We start from the raw sequence: 21,528 nt of genomic DNA on the forward strand, positions 1-21,528 counted from the left end.
TAGCAAAAGAGCAACTGCTAAAGAGTGCTAAACAGAGCTGTTTCATTGGGTTTTTAAGATTGACTTATTTTTAATTATTTTCTTTTATTTATACTTTATGTATATGGGTATTTTGCCTGCATATATATCTGTGTACCATATGTTTGCAGTGTCTGAGAGGTCAGTAGAGGGTGTCAGATCCCCTGGAACTGGAGTTACAGATGGTTTTAAGCCACCGTGTGGTTGCTGGAAATCAAAACTGGGCCTTTGGAAAACACGGGCAGTTCGCTAACCATTGAGCCATCTCTCCAGCACTCCTTCTGATTTTCTGTGTTATATTTTTGTGGGGGTGGGTGGGGTTTACTTGTTTGTTTATTGTTGTATGAGATACAACAAAAGGGTATTATTCTGTAGACCAAGCTGGCCTTGAATTTAATAGGTAGCTGAGGCTGACCTCAAATTCATTGTGGTTCTCCTGCCTCACCAATGCTGGGATTATGGACAAACAGTGACACTATATCCAATCTTTGAAGACTTCTCAAGGGCTAGGGAGATGGCTCACTTTAGGGCCCCAGTACTGATATGAAAAAGATTAACTCCGAGGCCTATAATCCCAGCACTTAGGAGGCAGACACAAGGAGACGCTGGGCACTTACTGGCATACTACTGTAGCCAAATCATCAAGTTCTAGGTTCAGTAAGAAGCGTTATCTGAAAAGATAAGGTAGTGAGCAGAGAGAGGGTGGGGAGAGATATGTACAGATACATATATACTAAACAAACAAGTAAATAAAGACTTCTCAAGCAACATGGTGCAATATATCTCTGGCTATGTAGGGATAAAGCTGAGAAATAGCAACATCAAAATAAAACTCTCCTTCAGTATTTTTAAATTCAATTAAATTTTATTTTGTGTGTATTGGTGTTTGTATGTATGTCTGTGTACTACCGTGTGTCTGTTATTCACAGAGACCAAAGAGGGCACTGGATACACTGGTTTTATAAACAGTTGTGAGCCAACATGTGGATACTGGGAATCAAACCCAAGTCTCCTGGAAAAGCAGCCAGTGCTCTCAACTACTGGATCATCTCTCCAGCCCTCTCCTTCAATCTTAAATACTCAGTGTGCTGGCAAGCCACACTGGACAATACGGTTAACAAAGAAAATACAGTACATTAAAAAGAAAACAGTCAGTTAGGCGGTGAGGGTGTAAACCTTTAATCCGAGCACTTCAGAGGCAGAGAGAGGTAGACAGAACTCGGAGTTCAAGGCCAGCCTGGTCTACAGAGCAAGTTCCAGGACAGCCAGAGTTACACAGAGAAACCCTGTCATCTCAGGGAGAGAGGGAGAGGGGAGGAAAGAGAGGGAGACAGGGAGTGTGAGAGAGAGGGAGAGAAATAGTTGTCAAATACGATGACATGTAGGTACCTACGTACCTACACCTGGAAGACTGAGACAGGACGACTGCCTTGAGTTCTGGATCAGTCTGGGATATAGTGTGATAGACTGACTCAAAAAAGAAAGTAACAGGAGAGGAGGCCTTCCAATTTTTAGAGATATTTTCAAGTTGTAAAAGTAGTAGAAGAATGGACCACCATTTTCAGCTGTTTGGGGTCCACTTTGAAGTTAACTCTCCCCAATGGTAGAAGCCTTACATGAGAGGGAACCCAAGTTGCACATGAAATCTAAGACAAGACTTAAAGCTAGGAAGAACACCTCATACCTGCAATCGCAGCATTCAATATGCTGTCAAGTCCAGTCTGGGATACCAAGTAACAATTTGTCTCAAAAACAAACAACAACGAGCTAAAATTAAAACACACACCTGCCTACTGACTTCTGACCAGCTCTTTTCCTATTGTTCATTGCCAAGGCCCTGATGCCTAAGTCCAAACCACAGATCCAGAACACCAGCTGGCCACTATGAAATGACCCAAACTCTGGCCAAAGATTTGGAGGCCCCACTGCTACAAAGCAATATCCCACCCACTCCTGACCCTCTCGACATCCAGGAAAGAGCTATCATCTTGAAACTTTCTCTGGCTCACACTCCACAGCCTAAAGAATACATCAGAGGAAAGAAGGCATGACAATGGCCTAGCCCCACTTCTGAAGCAAGGCCCCAAATCTACTTTCATGATGATTGTGTAGAACTTAAACATTTTCCCAAGGGATAGAGAGTGGTTAAGAGTAGGCACTGCTGTTCTAGAAGGTCAGTGTTAGGTTCCTAGCATCCACATCAGGTGGCTCACAACTGCCTGCAACTCCAGCTCCAGGGGATCTGACACCCTTTTCTGGATTCTGCAGGCATACGCACACAATTAAAAAAGATTTTTAAAGAACATTTCCCCATGGAACTCCTCCATGGGTGGCTGAAAATAGAGTGTTCTGCTGGCCACAAATCACATCTAACAGATAACATGTAAATATGTGAGAGAAGTAAAAAAAATAAATACATCCTTGCCTGAGGACATAGCTCAGTAGTACAGCACAGTGCATAGCACTCAGAAGGCTGAGTTTCACTCCAGTAGCAACAACATGTTAGCCTGCCCTATCTCCTCTAACCTGACATACCTGGGTGAGTTTAAGCAGCTCTTTATCAGTGCCAGGTCAAACAAAGGAAGGCCTTGCCCTCTGGGGCCAAGAACTCAGCAATCAGATGATCTTGGAAGCAGTCAGAATGTTGAAGGGGTGTGAGAACCCAGATACTGCTGCTCTGCAAGCCTTTCTTCTCTAAGGTCTATATAGCCAGTTCCTGAGCAGCCAGAGCTAGTTATACAGTGAGACTCACTCAAAAAAACAGAAGTGAAAACAAGCAAAAAAAAAAAAAAAACACCACATGTTTTCCCACCAGGTATGGTGGCTCGTGAACTCAGGAGGTGGGAACAAGGCCAGCCCATTGGAAAGCACCTATAGGAAATTTCCCAAGCCACTCAACCCAAGCTATAAACCCAGTCTTTTTACTTTTTAAGACAGGGTTTCACTAAGATGCCCAGTGTAAGAAATAAAAATTGTTACGGTCCATTTCAGTATGAGGCATGCTTAGAGTTCATTGGTTAGGGATAAGGCAGGAGGCACTAGGCCCTCCCTGTCTCAAAGTTTAGAGGTAGAAAGCTACACATTTGGTGCTATATAACTGAGCCCACGATCAGAACATGGGGTACTCTCGAGCCCCAAATCAGTCAATAAACAAGGCTTGTGACCTAAACCAGTAAGACAGTTAATTGGAGAAGGGGTTCTAGCCTAGGAGAAAAGATCAGAATTTCAATCAGCTGGGGACTCTGGAAACCACTGTCTTTTGCGTGAAATCAGCATGCTGTTCATTTTTGCCTTTTCTCTATGCTGATGTCTCTTTCTGTGGAATTTTATATTAAAAAGTACTTTGTTTTCACTAGTCTTATTTGTTTTGTTTTTCAAGACAGGGTTTCTCTGTGTAACAGCCCTGGCTGTCCTGGAACTTGCTCTGTAGACCAGGCTGTAGAGATCCACCTGCCTCTGCCTCCTGAGTGCTGGGATTAAAGGTGTATGCCACCACGCCTGGCAATAAGAGCCTATCTTGAGAGAGAGAGAGAGAGAGAGAGAGAGAGGGACGAGAGGAGAGATGAGAGGGAGGAGAGTGAGAGAGAGGAGAGAGAGAGAAGAGAGAAGAGATTAGGCACACTTGATACCCTCCCTGCATGAGATCGGTGAACACCTAGGCATACTGAATGTGGTAGTCTGAATGTAATTGGCCCCCATAATCTCATAGGGAGTAGCACTATAGAAAGTGTGGCTTTGTGGGAATGGATATGGCCTTGTTGGAGGAAGTAAGTGTGTCACTGTGGAATCAGGCTTTGAGGTTTCCTATGCTCAGGATACCACCACCCACTGTCTCAGTAGACTTCCTGTTTCCTGCAAGATGTAAGGCTCTCAGTTACTCCAGCACTGCTTGCTCGCCACCATACTCCCTGCCGTGATGATAATGGACTAATCCTCTGAAATTCTAAGTGAGCCCCTCTATTAAATGTTTTCTTCATAAGAGTTGTCGTGGTCATGGTGTCTCTTCACTGCAACAGAAACTTAACTAAGACACTGGACAGCTTGTGCCCTTTCAGGAAAATCCTGCTGGCATGCTCTGGAGATGCAGGCTTGAACTACAAAGATGCAGTTCAGAAACTCTAGAGCCTCACAGACTCAAACCTCAGCTCTATTTATGTTCTTTGTGTTCATTTTCTACTGTGAGCTTAATTTCTCACCTATAAAATAAGGGCAACTTTGATGCTAATGACCTTTCTACATCTGTGAGAAGACTAAATGAGATAAACATGCAAATTCCACTAGATAGAGTGGCACAGACCCAGCACTTGGGAAGCAAAGCATGAAAGTCATGAGTTCTAGGCCAACCCAGGCTACATAGTAAGAACCAGTCTTAAAAGCAACAAAGTGTGGAAATAACTTAGCCCAGAGACTGTCACAGAGAAAAGATCAATTAAGTAGCTCTAATTATCACCACCTCCAAGTCACTCTGTAAAAAGAGCCCTCCACAGACAACAGAATGAGAACAAAGTCAGATCCTGCACATGTGTACCTAAGTCTTCCTTTTGTTATCCTCTCTGCAAAGCTGCTCACAAGGTACCAAACTCCCCATACCCAAAATGTAGGTTCCATGCTAGCATAAAGAAAATACAAAAAAGAACTGCTCTCCAGAAACCTGAGACCATTTCCATAGCATTTCCGGTTATAAACACAAGCTCCAGGCACTGGCCCAAAATAGACTGAGCTGAAGGGAAGGGGAGCATTTGACCTAGAAATACGCATCTAATTATGAAGAGACTAGCTTAGTACACTCACTCACCCTTAAGCCCAGCATTTATGAAGCAGCGACACAAGAACTACTACAAACTCAGGCCAGCCTGGTCTACATAGCAAGTCCCAGATCAGCCTGGGAAACATAAGATCAATATGAGGAAGAACCACCCATCTTGTTGTGAATGCTAACCACTTGCAGTTTCCTCAGTGAGAAACCCTTAGGAACAATGGTGTTCCACTGAGGCACAGAGCCCTCGCAGTCATGTAGCTCTGATTTCCCCAAATAAAAATGGAGATGGTCGGCATGGCAATATACACAGGCAACCCGACTCCTAGGGAGTCTGAAGGAGAAGAAGCACTTAAGTCCAAAAATCCAAGGCCAGCCTCCACAACCTAGCCAGACTCTGTCTTAAGGAGAAAAAAAAATTGAAAGACGAGTCAAGAACCCTGGACAAGAGCCAAGTCAGCTCAACAAAGATGGCTACACACACACACAAACATACACACACACACACACACACACACTGAAACCAGAATCCTGTCTTTCACTCCTACACTGAGGGATGGGGGGGCCTAACATAGCTACCAACTAAGGCTATTTCACACTACATGAGGTTATTTTTCCAATGCCAAAAAATAAAAATAAAAATAAATAAAAAAAAAAAATAAAAAGCTGGGCATGGGCTGGAGAGATGACTCAGAGGTTAAGAGCACTGGTTGCCAATCCAAAGCTCCTAAGTTCAATTCCCAGCAACCACATGGTGGCTCACACCATCTATAATGAGATCTGGTGCCCTCTTCTGGCGTGCAGGCATACATGCAGACAGAACACTATGTACATAAATAAATCTTTTAAACAAAACAAAACAAAAAAACAAAAACAAAAAAGCTGGGCATGGTGCCCCCACTTGTAATCTCAGCACTTGAGAAACTGATGCAGGAGGGTTGCTATGAGCTTGAGGCCAACACTGGCTGCACAGTAAGAACAGGACAGTCAGGAGTATGGAGTAGGATCTTAATTCAAAACCAAAACAACAACCAGTTGTGGTGAAAGGATTTTACAGTCTTAGCACTCCGAAGATAGAGGCAAAGGATCCAAGTCAAAGGCATCCTCAGCTACCCAGTAAATTCAAAGCTGGCCTGGGATACAAAATCTTCATTTAAAAAGATCCATTATCAATGACAAGTACTGTTTTCCCTCTTCTCCAAGTGTTAGCCAATTTCCCTAAGAAACTCTTTAGCTGTTATTTAGGGATTATAAATCATGCCAGACTCCTCTTGACAACAGTTGCTGCTCCCTACTCTGCCCAGAGTCCCCACAACCCGCTCAGTCAGTGCTCAGCTTCAGGAAAACCTCAGAGGAAACTAAGAGCAACAAGAAGGTAAACCAGCTGGGCAGTAGAGGTGCGAGGCAGAAATAGGCAGATCACTATGAGTTCAAGGCCAGCCTGGTCTACAGAGCTGGTTCCAGGACAGCCAGGACTGTTACACAGAAAAACTCTGTCTCAAAAAAAGGAGAAGGAGAGTTGAGCTGGTCTCCCCGGGCGTCTCGAAGTGGGCACCCGGAGGGAAGATGGTTTACATCTCGAATGGACAAGTGTTGGACAGCCGGAATCAGTCCCCGTGGAGATTGTCTTTTATAACAGATTTCTTCTGGAGAATAGCAGAATTTGTGGTTTTTTTTTTTTTCAAAACTCTGCTTCAGCAAGATGTGAAGAAGAGAAGAGGCTATGGAAGCTCGTCCGGCTCCAGATACGATGATGGAAGGGGGCCACCAGGAAACCCTCCACGAAGAATGGGTCGAATCAATCATCTTCAAGGCCCCAGCCCTCCTCCAATGGGTGGTGGATGAGGAAGGTAAACGTCTGCTCTGAGAAGCAGACAACTAGACACACGTGTGTGTAGAAGGAAGCCACCACGAGAAGAGCAGCTCATGCAGGAGAAGATGGTGTGTGTCTAAACAAGGACTGTTCTGTGTCCTCACAGATGAATGAGGTCGTGCTGGGAATTCCCTCTGCAGGATCTGGCCTGACTGACATGCAGTTCGATAAATGTACATGTTTGTCTCCTTATCTTTTTGTATAGTTTACTAAAGTGTTAATATAGTTTTAATAAGTACATATTTTTAGGTTGCTAAACTTGATTCCTCATCTTTATATGATTAAACCCAGAATCTCTGATCTGGAAGAAATAAAGGCTATGTATTTAAAAAAAAAAAAAAAGGAGAAGGAGGAGGAAGAAGAGGAGGAAGAGGAAAGGAGAAGGAAGGGAGAAGGAAGGAAGGAAGGAAGGAACGGTGGAAGGAAGGAAGGGAGGGAGGGAGGGAGGGAGGGCGGGAAGGAGGAAGGAAGGAAGGAAGGAAGGAAGGAAGGAAGGAAGGAAGGAAGGAAGGAAGGAAGGAAAAAGGTTAAACCAAAGGTGAATGCATAAGCTTCCCCTTATCGGCACGGGCTAGACAGAGTGGCTTAGAGGGAATCAAAGGGTGCCTTGGCAGCAGAGAGCCCCTTCCTTACAGGGCCTGTGGCTACTAAGAAAACCTGAGGCAGGTAGAAAAATCCAAGGTAGGAATGAAAAGAAAGTCAAGGGCTTGGAATATAGCTCAGTGGTAGAGCACTGTCCTGGCATGCATGAAGCCTTGGATTTATTTAATCCCAGCCCCCCAAACAAACAAAGAGAAAGATGGACAAACGGGGAGAAGGACAGAGGGTGTGGGGCAAGATGACACATGCCTGTAATCCCAGTATTTGGGAGGCTGAGGCTGGAGAAATAAGTACTACAGATTCCAGAACCAGACCTGCTCTCAAAACAAAACAAGACAAATAAGCCCACAAGGCCTAGAATGAAGCAGCATGAAGTAGGAATCACCTACTTATTCTGCCAGACCCAAGAATAAAGGCTAAGTCTGGAGACAACAGCACCTAAGAATCAGTGGACTGCGGGGCACGGCTCACAGAAAAGAAATCAGTGTCTTTACTTCCTAACTAGGCACAGATCTGAGCACCCACAAGGCCAGCTTTCCCAGCATGCCTTGATAACTTCAGGATTTAGTCTACTCTATATCCTCTTGCCCTCTTCCAGTGAGCCTCAAGAACCAGCAAGACTGGCAGTACAACATAAACAGGCCTTGGCAGAAATGCACTCAGTCAACATGTCCTGCAACTGAGTAAATGAAGCAGGTGGAATTAATTCAGTGCTACAGAACCAATCTACCAAAGTGGCTACTTCAGGAGCCCATGGTCTGATGACTCTCCTTCCTATAATATGAACTCATAAGGAAACAACAGAAAGGAGTTTTTAAATTTGCAATGCTTTAGATACCCCATTTATCTTGTTAATACTGTTTGATTTGACTGGTTGTGTTGTGTTTTCTCCTGAGGCTGAGTCTTACTGTATAGCCCAGGCTGGCCTCTAACTCAGTATGTAGCCCAAAGCTGATTGCCACTTGGGATCCTCTAGTCTATGTTGAATTACAGGCACGTGCCACCATGTCCAACTGTAGTTGTCCAGTTTAAGAGCCTTCTAAAACTAATTAGCTATAGCCAATAATGTAGTCAATGATGTTTATTCCTTAAATAATTACTACAAAAAGTTTTCACAACCATCCCACACACCCACACCCTTCTCATCCTTATTAGGATCGTCAACTGCACTGTCCTCCAGCCCCTTTGTACATGGGCTTTGTTCTGCCTTATTAGGTCTTTTGGTTGCTGTCATATGCCAAGTTCAGGACTCTGTAAACACTAGACATAAACTGTCAGTTCTAAGACTTCTGTGACCTTTATGAAACCACCCTCTAATCTTCTAAGAGATCACACACACACCCCCATCATCACCACAAAGCTCCTAAAATTCCCTTCCTCCATCTGCCCTTCCCTGGTTGTGTATCTGATCCCAGTCACTCTATTCCAATTCTATCCCCATGGACTCGGCCATCTTGGGAATTAAAGATGCTCCTGCTAACTGTTGCTATTATCTAAGGAGTGACTCGTGGAACACCCTCAGCTGAAGGACTGATGTTCCCCAAGGGAGTATCTCCAGTGCATCTATCTTACTGGTGTGGAGAACATTTCTTGACCAGCACTAATCACCGTATAGTTTTTCCAGCCATTTATGAACCTAAAGAATGCATGATTACAAAAGCTAGTAAAGAAAGAAAGAAAATCTTGAAAACAAGAATCTGGAGAGGCAGAATACATCTTGACCAAACTATGCCTGTTTCTAAGAGGACTTGCAGTGGTTTAATATGTGAGCTTTTCCCCAAACAAGCTGTCTGTCAATAAGATATATATGAAAACCACTAATGAGAGATGTTATTTTGAACACAGGCTTATAAATAAAATACATAACCCAGGGAAAGATGGAATTATCCAAATGGACTTTATGTGAACTGAAAAAATTAATAACTACTTAGATAGCTCAAAAGATGGAACCTCACTTTGGAGGTTTCTTTAGACAATGCCAACCTCTTTCAGACAAAACTTAATCATCCAACAATTGGCAAAGTACTAAATAAACAGCTAAATAACTTCATGGAATGAAAAACCAGTGTGGGCCAGGCATGGTGTACATGACTTTAATCCCCGCACAGGAGGTAGAAGTAAACAGGGATCTCTACAAATTCTAGGCCAGGCTGGTCTACATAGTGATCCAGGCCAGTCAAGGCTTCATAGTGAGATTCTGTCTCAAAAACAGCAACAACAAAAAGTCTAATGTGGGCTGTTGTTGGCTTTCTGTTCTGTTTTAATTTGTTATTCCTTTCTTTTTCAGTGCTTTGGATTGGTCCAGGTCCCATACATGTTAGGCCAGGGCTCTCTTAGTGAGCTATATCTTCGGCCTCTTGACCAGATACAGAAGGGCCCTGACTGCTCTAAACATTCACTCCAGAGATCAGGGCCACAGCACAGACACCCTGCTGGACTATGCTAAGCGACACCACATGGACGCAAAGTCTCTTCTGATCATCCGAACTATTCCCCATACCACTTTCTTGCACTCAAAAAAAATCCAAGTTTTTAGACCAAAGTCCTTGTCCTGGATTCCCACATGTGCAAAACTCTGGCAAAGTAACCACCACACTCGAGGTTCTGTATCCCAGCACCCTAAATCACCTTCCATTCACAAAGCATATTTTCAAATGTTTGTTGGTGTCCATTTAATTTGCAAGTTTTTAACTAATAAATAAAATAAACAATGGTGTTTATTTCACCAAAATATCAAGAAGTTCTAGACAAAATGGACCCACAGACTTCTCACCAGAGTCCAATGTGATTGGTTGATGAAATAACGACTGGAATTTAGTAGCAAAGAATTAATCCCCTCCCTCTCTTATTTCTGATGCTGGGGATTGAACCTAGAGCAAATCTATCCTTCGTATGCAGCTTTCTTTCCATTTATAATCTCGCCCTACTGCCAGGCAGATTAACATAAAAAAATTATTCCTAGGCAATAAATATTAACACACTATCAAATACTCATATTGTAAAATTCCCCTACAGCAGAAGTGAAAAAAACTGCAACACCTTACCATCCTTGTTCACAGCAGTGACTTTGGCTGGATAAAATCGACAGTCAGACCAGCAAGCAAGCACTTGCTCGTTTATTTGAAATTCCTATTAAAAAAAAAAAAAGTAAATATCCAGTTACCAACTCAATTCTACAGGTGCACATTATAGCCCAATCCATAAAAGCAGTTGGATGCGTGTGAGTGGTAAGGGAGGGCTGGTATGGTGATGAGAGCCAGCAATCTTGGTACTGGGAACACTAAGGCAGAAGGATCAGGACTGTGAAATCAGCCTTAGCCACACAGAAAGATTAATTCTCAAAAACGAACAAAGGGCTGGTAAGATGGCTCAATGGACGAGGCAAGTGCTACCAGGCCTGATAGCCTGAGTTCTATCCTTGGAACACGCATGCTAGAACAAGGGACAACTCCTGCAAGTCGTCCTCTGACACCTAAAATCTATACTGTGGCATAAGTGCACACATACAATCAATCAACCAATAAACAAATAAATAAATAATTTTAATAAAATAGCAACAAGGGGGGACTAGAGAGATGGCTCAATGGTTATGTAGAGGACCTGGGTTCAATTCCCAGCACCCAAATGGCAGCTCACAATTCTCTGTAAATCCAGTTCCAGGGGATCTGACACCTTTATACCAACACACATAAAATAAAGTTAAATAAATCATTTTTAAAAAATTAATTAATAAATAAATAAATAAAATAGCAACAAATTATGAAAAATAATGGGCTAGTCAAGATAGATGACTCAGCAGGTCAAGGCACTTACCCCCAAACCCAACAATCTAAATTTGATTCCCAGAACCCACATGTGGAAAGAATCAACTCCTGAAAGTTTTTCTGCATGTGTATCATACATGCACAAACAAATACCATTTTTAATTAAAAAATAGTAACAATTGGGGCTGGATAAATGGCTCAGCAGTTATGAGTACTTACTGCTCTTGCAATGGACTGGGATTTGGATCTGAGCATCCACACAGAAGTTCAAAACTGTCTTAACTCTTTTAGCTTCTTCAAGCACAAAGCACACACACAGCACATATAACACTCATATGAAATATATATATGAGTGTGTACACACACACACACACACACACAGACAGACAAACAAGAGTGGCCTGGAATGGGCTACTGAAATACATGACGGTGAGCACAGAGAGCCAAATACGAGAAGGTAGAAGCTGGAGAGACGACTCAGGGGTTAAGAGCATTGCTTCAGCCAGGCAGTGGTGGCACACCTTTAATCCAAACACTTTAGAGGCAGAAGCAGGTAGATCTCTATGAGTTCAAGCCAGCCTGGTCTACAGAGTGAGTTCTAGGACAGAGCTACACAGAAAAACTCTGTTCGGTACCCACACGGTGGTTCACAACCATCTTTATAACTATAGTTCCGAGCCAGACGGTGGTGGTGCACGCCTTTAATCCCAGCAATCTAGAGGCAGAGGCAGGCAGATCTCTGTGAGTTCGAGGCCAGCCTGGACTACAAGAGCTAGTTCCAGGACAGGCTCCAAAGCTACACAGAGAAACCCTGTCTCAAAAAACCAAAAGAAAAAAAAAAAACTATAGTTCCAAGAGATCTGATGCCTTCTTCTGACCTCCAAAAGCATCAAATACATACACGCATACAAACCCCATACACGTAAAATGAAATAAATCTTAAAATATAAAATATGTGGGCATTGTTACATGCACTTTTAATCCCAGCACTTGGAAAGCAGAAGCAGACAGATCTCTGTGAGTTCATGGCCAGCCTGGTCTACATAGTGAGTTCCAAGATAAGTAGGACCACATAGTGAGACCCTGTCTCAAACAACAAACTAAATAAACAAACAAACAAACAAACTACATAAGAAGGCTGAAGCATAAGAGTGTCTAAGTCAGGGAGAACTGGGCAAGTCCAGGACAGCACTGAGATAATCTTCCCCTATCTGGTATTCACAATGAAAGGGAATCTGAGAGACCAGCGCTACCAGAGAACATGCCTAGTTTAGGTGCTGGGAGGAATGAGACTACTTCCTCTTCAAGGAAGCAGTATTCACAGTATCTCATGCCACCCACACGACTGCCAAGCCCCAGACCAAGGGAGGCGCTCATGCAACTTTCATATTTTGTGCTGTTTTCTCAGCACACAGTTTGCATTCATAATGATAAAATGGAACAATATTGAACAATTTCAAAGGGAAAAAAAAGCAAAACAAAAAGGCCAATCAGAGTTCCAGTTCCTCAGTGAGGTTAAAATGGAAACCAGAATCCAGGCTGAGTCAGATCCCAAAGCAAGGCTACCACAAATGTCTCAATATCTGTTTTAAACAAAAGTAAAGGTTTGTGCATCATTCTGAAGGCAGTCAAAGCTCCAAGAGCAGTAAGGAAACTTAGAAAAGCCAAAACAGTCCAATCAAATCCAAGTTTTCCAGGGCTAATAAAAGACTGTATAACAAGCTCAGGATCCACATATAAAATGGCTACTTAAATAATTGGAGATTAGCACAGCAAAGGATCTTCATGGCTACCTTATCTAGTACACAATATTCTAGATTTCAATCATCCATTCATTATATCACAGTCTGGTGGAGGGTTATTTTTATTTATTGTTGGTTTTAAGATGGGTCTCATTATGTAGTTCTGGTTGATCAGGAGCCTGCCATGTAAACCAGGGTGGCCTCGAGCTGTAGAAGTGTCCTGCCTCTGAGACATGAGTGCCACTGGTTTGGTTTGGTTTGATTTGGTTCTTTGGACAGAGTCCTTGACCTCTTGATACCCCTCTGCCTCCACATTCTCAGGGTTGGGATCAGAAGCATGTATCACCATTCCTGGCAGAGGAGGTGTGGGGGTGTTTAAGACAAGGTCTTACTTTGTAGCCCATGCTGGCCTCAAACACACAGCAATCCATGAACCCTGGTCTCCTAAGTAGTGGGAGTACCTGGTTTATTATAGAAATATTTCCTGAAGACTTACTATGAACCCGATAGTACTTCAGACACTAGGAAAACAGTGCTCTCTGAAAGAGACATAAAACCTTATTCATATGGATGGAACCCAATATAAGTGAGCTTCTATCATATCAACTGCATCAAACAAGAAAAAACTAGACTGCACATGGTTACCATCACAAGCCAAGCCAGTGGGTTCTGACTTGCCCACTAGAGAGCAAAGACCAGACACACACACACTGCCTGAGGCTCAGCAGTCTACACTACAGAACTCCACGGATTCACTACTCACAGAAGAACCATCCTCCTCGTGCAAGCCCTCTTTCCTCAGCTGGATCTTCTCTAAAGGGCGGAGGTAAGGACTGTCCCAGCAAAACCACTCATCGTAACGATGGTTCCAGCGCTTGAAATGGATAAGAACTTTCCCTTCTTCGTAGTCAATGTCTTCAATGTGAGCTGGATACCTGAGTGAGAAAAAAGAGAAATTACCTAAATGCTTGCCAAAACAACCAAGTCTCTTTTCACAGAGCATAAGATAAAGTATTCAAGGCTGCTCATTTTGCTGTTCTTTTTGAATTTTGATATTTCCTTTTACAGATTTATTTACTTGTACAGATTTTTGCCTGTATGTATGTTTGTGTATCACTTGGGTGCCTGGTGGAGCCCATGAAGGTCAAAAGGAAGTGGGATTCTCTGGAGCTGGAGTTACAGATGGGTGTAAGCCACCACACAGGTGCTAAGGAATCAAGCACAGGTTCTCTGGAAAAGGAACAAGAGCTCTTAACTGCTGAGCCATCTCTCCAGGACCAAAGTCTCGCCATTTTGAAGTCAGGCATGGGTACTAGCCTGTAGCATCAACACTCGGGGGCTAAGGTAAAGGGATTGCTGCAAATCTGAGGCCAGGGCTTCTTGAAGACCCCTGTCTCAAAAAGACACAAAACAAAAACAAAAACAACACTCCTAACACTTTGAGATGCTGTGTCAAATAAATTACAGAAGATAGCAGACTTGGATTCAAGTCGCATGGGGCAAGGCTGAGGCACACCTGCAATTACAGTTCCTCACAGGGGGAGGAGGAGGAAGTGGCATGAGTCCCAGGAAGTCCCATGAAACCTGGACTGGAGACCCATCTCAGAAATAAACAAACAATAAATAATAAAAGTCTTAATCTGAAGCAAACAAGATGCACTTGCCACACAGGCTGATGAGTTCCACCCCCAGAACTCACATTAGAAGGAGAAGAAACTCCAAATGTTCACCTCTGACCTCCATGTGCATGCAGATATGGACACACACTTAGACCTTTAAAAATATCTCAACAGGGCGCTTTCTTAGTCGATGGACTAGTAACCTTTCAGAGCCTGAGTTCACTCATGTGAAGTTGGTTATAGTACCAGTTAAAAGAGATGACATATACACAGGGCCTGCGCATGAAGGAGGCAAGAAGCAAACATGAACTCCTAGTTCTATTAGGATGTGCCCATAGACTATAACACAGCCTTATCAGGTTAGGTTTTTGTTTAGTTTTGTTTGCTTGTTTTGGTTGGTTTTCTGAGACAGGGTCTCATATGGCCCACATTAGCTTCAAACACTAAAAATTAGCTCCTGATCCTCCTGCCTCTGCTTTCCAAGTGCAAGGATTATGTGAGTACCAGCATGTCAACCTGTTCCTGAGATTTTTTTTTTATTATGTATACAATAGTCTGTGTATATGCCTGCAGGTCAGAAGAGGGCACCAGACCCCATTACAGATGGTTGTGAGCCACCATGTGGTTGCTGGGAATTGAACTCAGGACCTTTGGAAGAGCAGGCAATGCTCTTAACCACTGAGCCATCTCTCCAGCCCCTGTTCTTGAGATTTTAAAGCCATATAGTGAAGTTCTGTGCAGATACTGAAAAGAATAAGATGACTCTGCAGACCCTGATGCAGAAAGTTCCCGTGATGTATTGCTATATGAAGTGTTGAATTTGTTATTACATTGTATTAATTGTGTATATTCATGTATGCCACAGCACACAGGGGATGTCAAAGGACAACTTTTGGAAACCAGTTCTCTCCTTCCAGTGTGTGGATCCCAGGAACAGAACTCAGGATGTTAAACTTGATGGCAAGTACCTCAAGGTTCTATTACTTGTATATTTTTTGTTCATTTGTTTTACTGAAAAAGGACTACATAGTAGCCCTGACTTGGACCTGAACTCACAGAGATCTACCTACCCACGTCTCCAGTGTGCTGGGATCCAAGGCATGTGCCATCACACAAAAGCTATTACTTGCTTTATTAAAAGGTGATTATGAATCAAAAACAAAAAAGAGAGAAAAAAAGAAAAACAGACTGAAAAAAAGAAGGTGAATATGTACATCATATCTAGAGGATGCAGAAGTATAGCCCACACAGTCTATCTGCTCTTTCAGTCCCCATTCCACCCTTCCTGATTGAGTTGGGAAAACAAACAATAGTCCTTCATTCCCTTCCAATAAGCAATCAAGATGACCCATAGTTTTGTGAGCAGATCAACCACACACAAGTAAATCATTGGAGAGTTTGTTAAAATGTAGCTCCTGGCTCAATAGCTTGGCCTTTGATCCAGAACACTAAGGAGTTCCTGGATGTGGCTGCCGCTGCTTTTCAATAACAAATATCTGGCCACCAGTTGCTACTTCAGTGTTAAAGGGCAGTAGTGTGGGTGGCAATGCCAATAATGGCTTCCTAGCTCTCGAGGATCCAGTGATAGACCCTCAAATCGGGACCCTAAGGACAGCCTCCTTGAGTCTCACAACTTCAATCCTTTCTGTTTTGTAAGTGCCTGTTTCCCTGTGTTCAATCTTTCTGGGGCTTAAATGCTCAAAGAAGATGAGCATAGTGGCACTCTCCTGTAATCCTAAGCACTCATGAGGCAGAAGATTTTAGCCCAGCCTGGAGCTATGTAGCCAAATACTGCCTGCCCCCCAACCTCCACCCTAACCCAAAAAAGCTAGTACTGTAGCATACACCTGTAATCCAAGCACTGAAGAATTAGAGCAGGACCACTGCAAGTTCAAGGCCAGCATGAAATACAAAGCAAGACTTGGTCTGGAGAGATGGCTCAGCAGGCAAAGGTGCCTGCCACCAAGAAGTCTGATGCCTTGAATTCAATTCCTGAGACCTACATGATGGAAGGAGGGCCAACTCCAGCAAGTTGTTCTCTGACCTCCACATGTATACCATTGTGTACATGTACACACAAACACTGTTTGTTTTTATCTTTTTTTTTTTTTTGAGACAAAGTTTCTCTGTAGCTTTGGTGCCTATCCCTGGAACTAGCTCTTGTAGACCAGGTTGGCCTTTAACTCACAGAGATCCACCTGCCTGTGCCTCCTGAGTGATAGGATTAAAGGTGTGCACCACCACCACCTGGCAATACAATTTTTTCATAAATAATTTAATAAAGTGTTTTAAAGCAAGATACTGTCTCTAAACAAAACAAAGCTGGATATGATAGCATGAGTCTGTAATCCAGTCCCCTAGAGATAGGTAAGACTATTTAAGGTCCCCTTCAACAACACATATAGCAAATTGGAAACCAGCCTGGGCTATATGAAACTCTGCTGGCCCTTGACACCTGGTTTAGCAGTTAAAAGCTCATACTGCTCTTGCAGAAGACCCAAATTTGGTTCCCAGCACCAACACTGGGTGGCTCATCACTACCAGAAACTCCAGCTCTAAAGGCTCCAATACCTTCTGAACTCTGAGAGCACCTGTACTCATTCACATGTGCACATAACCACACAGACACATGCATATATACATAATTTTTAAGTAATTAAATAAATTTATTTCTTTTTATTTTATGTGTATGGGTGTTGCCCACACATATCTCTCTGTGTGTACCATATGCACTTGGTACTCATGAATGTCAGAAAAGAGTACTAGTACTAGATCCCCTGAACTGGAATTATAGTTGTTAGCTGCCATATCGATGCTAGTATTGAACCCAGGTCCTGCAGAAGAGCAGCCAGTCTCTTGACTACTGAGCCATCTCTCCAACCATAATTAAAATTTTTCTTTTTTGAGACAGAGATCACTATGCAGACTAAACTGGCCTGGAATGATCCAAGCTGGCCTCAAATTCATAGAGAAAGTGTTTCTGTTGTTGTTTTATACAATTGCCAGGCTGCCTTGAACTTGCAGTCTACCTTTCAAGTGTTAGAATTATAAGAAAAGTGTATTGTGCTGGGGTATTCCAACTGTTTGCAGACCTACAGACAACTCTCCAGGAAACTCAACAGTAGTCAAGGGACACTTTCCTGAAAGAGCTTCTGTCTTCTGTGACAGAACTGGTGCTAGAAAAACTGTCCCGCGGATAAGAGCACATAGCAACTTAGAACTGCAGTTCCAGAGGATCCAATGTGCCTCTTCTGACCTTGCAAACTCCTCCATTGGCTTAAAACACACTCAGGTGCACACATACCCATACAAAATAAAATAAAGCCAGGAAGTAGTGGTGCACACCTTTAATTCCAGCAGGGAGGCAGAAGCAGGTGGATCTCTGAGTTCAAGGGCAGGCTGGTTTACAGAGTGAGTTCTAGGACTGCCAGGGACACACAAAGAAACCTTGTTTTGAAAAACAAAATATTAAATAAATATATATTTTTAAAATAAGAATTAAAAATAAGTGACAAGCCGGGCGGTGGTGGCGCATGCCTTTAATCCCAGCACTCGGGAGGCAGAGGCAGGCGGATCTCTGTGAGTTCGAGACCAGCCTGGTCTACAAGAGCTAGTTCCAGGACAGGCTCCAAAGCCACAGAGAAACCCTGTCTCGAAAACCCCAAAAAAAAAAAAAAAAAAAAATAAGTGACAAGATGCAAGTCACTCTGGGTGAGGGGACCTATCTGTGTGTCAAGAAAACAGGAAGCAGTAGTGACCATCTTGAACATCGACTCAGTAGGACTTAATATTAGACTGATCCAGTAGAACTTAGAAGATCACAGTTGCCTGCCTTGGGCACAGCTTAGTTTCATCAATCACAGGGCTTTATTAAGTGCCTTTGATGTAGTCAGTCAACTACAGGCCCCCAAAGAGAACATATACATGCGTGCTTTGACACACACCCATACCAACGCACACATCCCCACCCTCAAGGCAAACTAGACTCAGTAGCTGACTAAGCTTCAGATATCAGGTTGAACTCCAGATTAGTGATAATAACTGCTTTCACCAAATAATTCATCAGGCTTAGCCTCAACAATTGGTCAGCTACAAGGAGGCTGGAGGGGCTAGGAATTAGCAGGTGAGTTGTGAGTGTTCCATTCACCGACAGGAAAAGGAAGATGGTATGTCCAGGTTCAAAATGTAACTACGAGTCACTGAACTGCCTTTGTAACCCCACACTTCTGCATTGCTGGTAGGAATGGAAGCTGGTACAACCCCTTTGGATGTCAGTGTGGCGATTTCTCAGAAAATTAGGAAACAACCTTCCTCAAGACCCAGCAATACCACTTTTGGGTATATAGCCAAAGGATGCTCAATCGTGCCACGAGGACATGTGCTCAATTATGTTCACAGCAGCTTTGTTTGTCATAGCCAGAACCTGGAAACAACCTAAATGCCCCTCAACCAAAGAATGGATAAGAAAAATGTGGTACATTTATCCAATGGAGTACTACACAGCAGAAAAAACAACGACAGCTAGAATTTTGCAGGAAAATGGATGGAGCTAGAAAACATTATTTTGAGTGAAGTAACCCAGATACAGAAAGACAATTATCACATGTACTCACTCATAGGTGGTTTTTTTGTTTTGTTTTGTTTTTGTTTTTGTTTTTGTTTTTGTTTTTGTTTTTCGAGACAGGGTTTCTCTGTAGCTTTGGAGCCTGTCCTGGAACTAGCTCTTGTAGACCAGGCTGGTCTCGAACTCACAGAGATCCGCCTGCCTCTGCCTCCCGAGTGCTGGGATTAAAGGCGTGCGCCACCACCGCCCGGCCATAGGTGGTTTTTAAACATAAAGCAAAGAAAGCCAGCCTACAAACCACAACCCCAGAGAACTTAGACAACAATGCAGACACTAAGAGAGACTTACATAGATCTAATCTACATGGGAAGTAGAAAGTAGAAAAAGACAAGGTCTCCTGAGTAAACTGGGAGCATGGGGACCTTGGGGGAGGGTTGAAGGGGGAAGGGAAGAGACAGGGAGGGGAGCAAAGAAAAATGTAGAGCTCAATAAATATCAATAAAAAAGAAAACATAAAAAAAGTTCAAGAAGCCACATCACCAGCACATAATCAAGAACAACTGAAGCAACTGTCTGCAATCAACCTGCGTGTGACCTCTTCCCAACAGCCACTGCAATGACTTCAAAACATCTGCGAGCTTAAGATAGGGAAGACTTTGCTTTTAACCACTACTTTCATTGTAATTTTTAAAGCATGAAGAAGCTCCGTTCTATGAAACCCAAAACCTGGCGAACATACACGGCAGAACAGACTCATCTTAAAGAACACTACAAAGGTGAAAACAGCTGCAGGCATTAGCCCCTTCTAAAACATACTGTAATCTTTGGGTAGCAGGAGTCAAGCATAGTACGATTCCACAATCATTTATAACTTAATTCCTCTACTTAGGACCAAAGCAGAAAAATTAATCTAACAACTCAGCTACCTTTCCCAGAAGGATTGCCAGTCCCCAAACCCTCTTCATACAAAGTTGGCTTTCTTTCCCAATGGTCCTTAAATTGTCTCCCTACTTGTACAACTATTCCTCTCTCTGTCTCCTGTATGTGTGAGTGTGAGAGAGGAAATATAAGCTTTCTTCAAAGAAAGCATGATAAAACACCCTCTGATATTAAAATACATGCACATGGACTTTGAGAGATCCTGTTTCCTGATGCTCCAGAGGCAGAAGGGTAACTGAACTCAATGTCAGGCAGAACAGAACAGCCAGGCCCTAGAGCCAGGGTGCCCACATATTCTTCTAATCTGACCTTGAGCCAGTATTCAGAACAGACTAGAGATAAATCATCAAGACTGTAAATGGACACCAAAAGCACAGGAGTCATCTGAACACGCAACATTTTCACTACCTAAGCTCTCACACCAGAGGAAAACAGAACCTATGACAAAAGGTGCACACCCCTGCCTTCAAAACGTGGTGTCTCATTATCCGCTCCTTGAATATGGCAGAAGGAATGGTGTGGGACTTTCAAAGCTGGGTCACACAAAGTTCCTGTTGGTGCTGGATAAATACTCGTGCTTTTCAGAGGACAATGGTTCAATTCCAGCACTCACTCAGCAGCTCACAACCATCTGTAACTCCAGCTCCAGGGGATCTGAGGGTCTCTGTGGGCCCCAGGCACACAAGTGGCATGGTGTACAAATATAGATGCAGTTAAAACACCCACACATTATAAAGTAAATAATAGGTCCTGCATGTTTACTGTATGTTGATTTATAGTTGAGATAATTTTCATCTCACCATTTAGGTGCCTTACACTGCCTAATTCTAAACATCTTCACCATAAAATAAATGAATATTATAGAACTACAAATTTAAAATGGTCAAAAAGTAACCTGGGACTGTTGAGATGGCTGAGTCAGTAAAGGCACTTGCTGCCAAGCCCAAAAACCTGAGTTAATCCCTAAAACTTAAATATTGGAGAGCACATAATCAACTCATTTTCTTGGGATTTTTTGGCGGGGGGAGGGGGGTTGGAGGGGTCTTGTTGTGTAGCCCTGTCGGAGAACTGATCTGGCTGGCCTCCTGCCTCTGCCCTCTAAGGGCTGAGATTACAGGCATGTGCCACCACACCCAGCAAATTATATGTATTTTAGTACATACAGTACTGTTGTTTTTGCCTATATAGTCTTTCTTGGGTTCCCATTGGGGAAGGGCAAGAACAACCAGGTACTACATTGTGAAAACAGTATAAATTCCTATGGAAAGGCCTATATGGTGGGGAATCAAGGTGTCCCCTCAAGAACCACACCACAGTCCCGACTCTATGAATAAGCCACTTTCAACTGCAAGGCTGAACCCAAACCTCCCAGTTAGCTGAATTCTGACCCACAGAAACTTGGAGGAAAATAAATGTTTAACCTTGTTTCAAACCTCAAACCACTAAATTCTAAGAAGACTTGTTAAAATACAATTAAGAACTAACAACATAGCATTTGCAGGACTCTGTGGTTTTCTAAAAGTAGAGACTGTAAGTCGGAGGCTCCAGACCTGGGGTTTTCCAGTTTGAGAAACACTTCTGAAAGCTACCAGACAAACCCACCAAGGAAAGGAGAGGGCTGGTGGGGGGAGGGAGGACGACACCCAAAGCTTC

The 21,528-nt window shown here is 43.1% G+C and overlaps 1 protein-coding gene and 1 pseudogene across 3 annotated transcripts in view; one reads left to right on the top strand and one right to left on the bottom strand.

The window, feature by feature from the left end:
- The window catches only part of Phf20 (PHD finger protein 20), a 95,575-nt gene that overhangs the window by 37,155 nt on the left and 36,892 nt on the right, over positions 1-21,528 (bottom strand). For 2 of the 3 annotated variants that reach the window (XM_038329727.1, XM_038329726.1), the window contains exons 3-4: positions 13,517-13,688; positions 10,292-10,376 (exon numbers count right to left, since the gene is read on the bottom strand). In XM_038329727.1, coding sequence (XP_038185655.1) covers positions 10,292-10,376; positions 13,517-13,688 — 257 coding nt within the window. Of the gene's footprint in view, positions 1-10,291; positions 10,377-13,516; positions 13,689-21,528 lie in introns of those variants that run through there. The other variant, XM_038329728.1, reaches the window with a different exon arrangement.
- LOC119814231 lies at positions 6,313-6,962 on the top strand (annotated as a pseudogene).

Source organism: Arvicola amphibius, chromosome 5 (genome assembly GCF_903992535.2).
Source record: "Arvicola amphibius chromosome 5, mArvAmp1.2, whole genome shotgun sequence".
NCBI lineage: Eukaryota > Metazoa > Chordata > Mammalia > Rodentia > Cricetidae > Arvicola > Arvicola amphibius.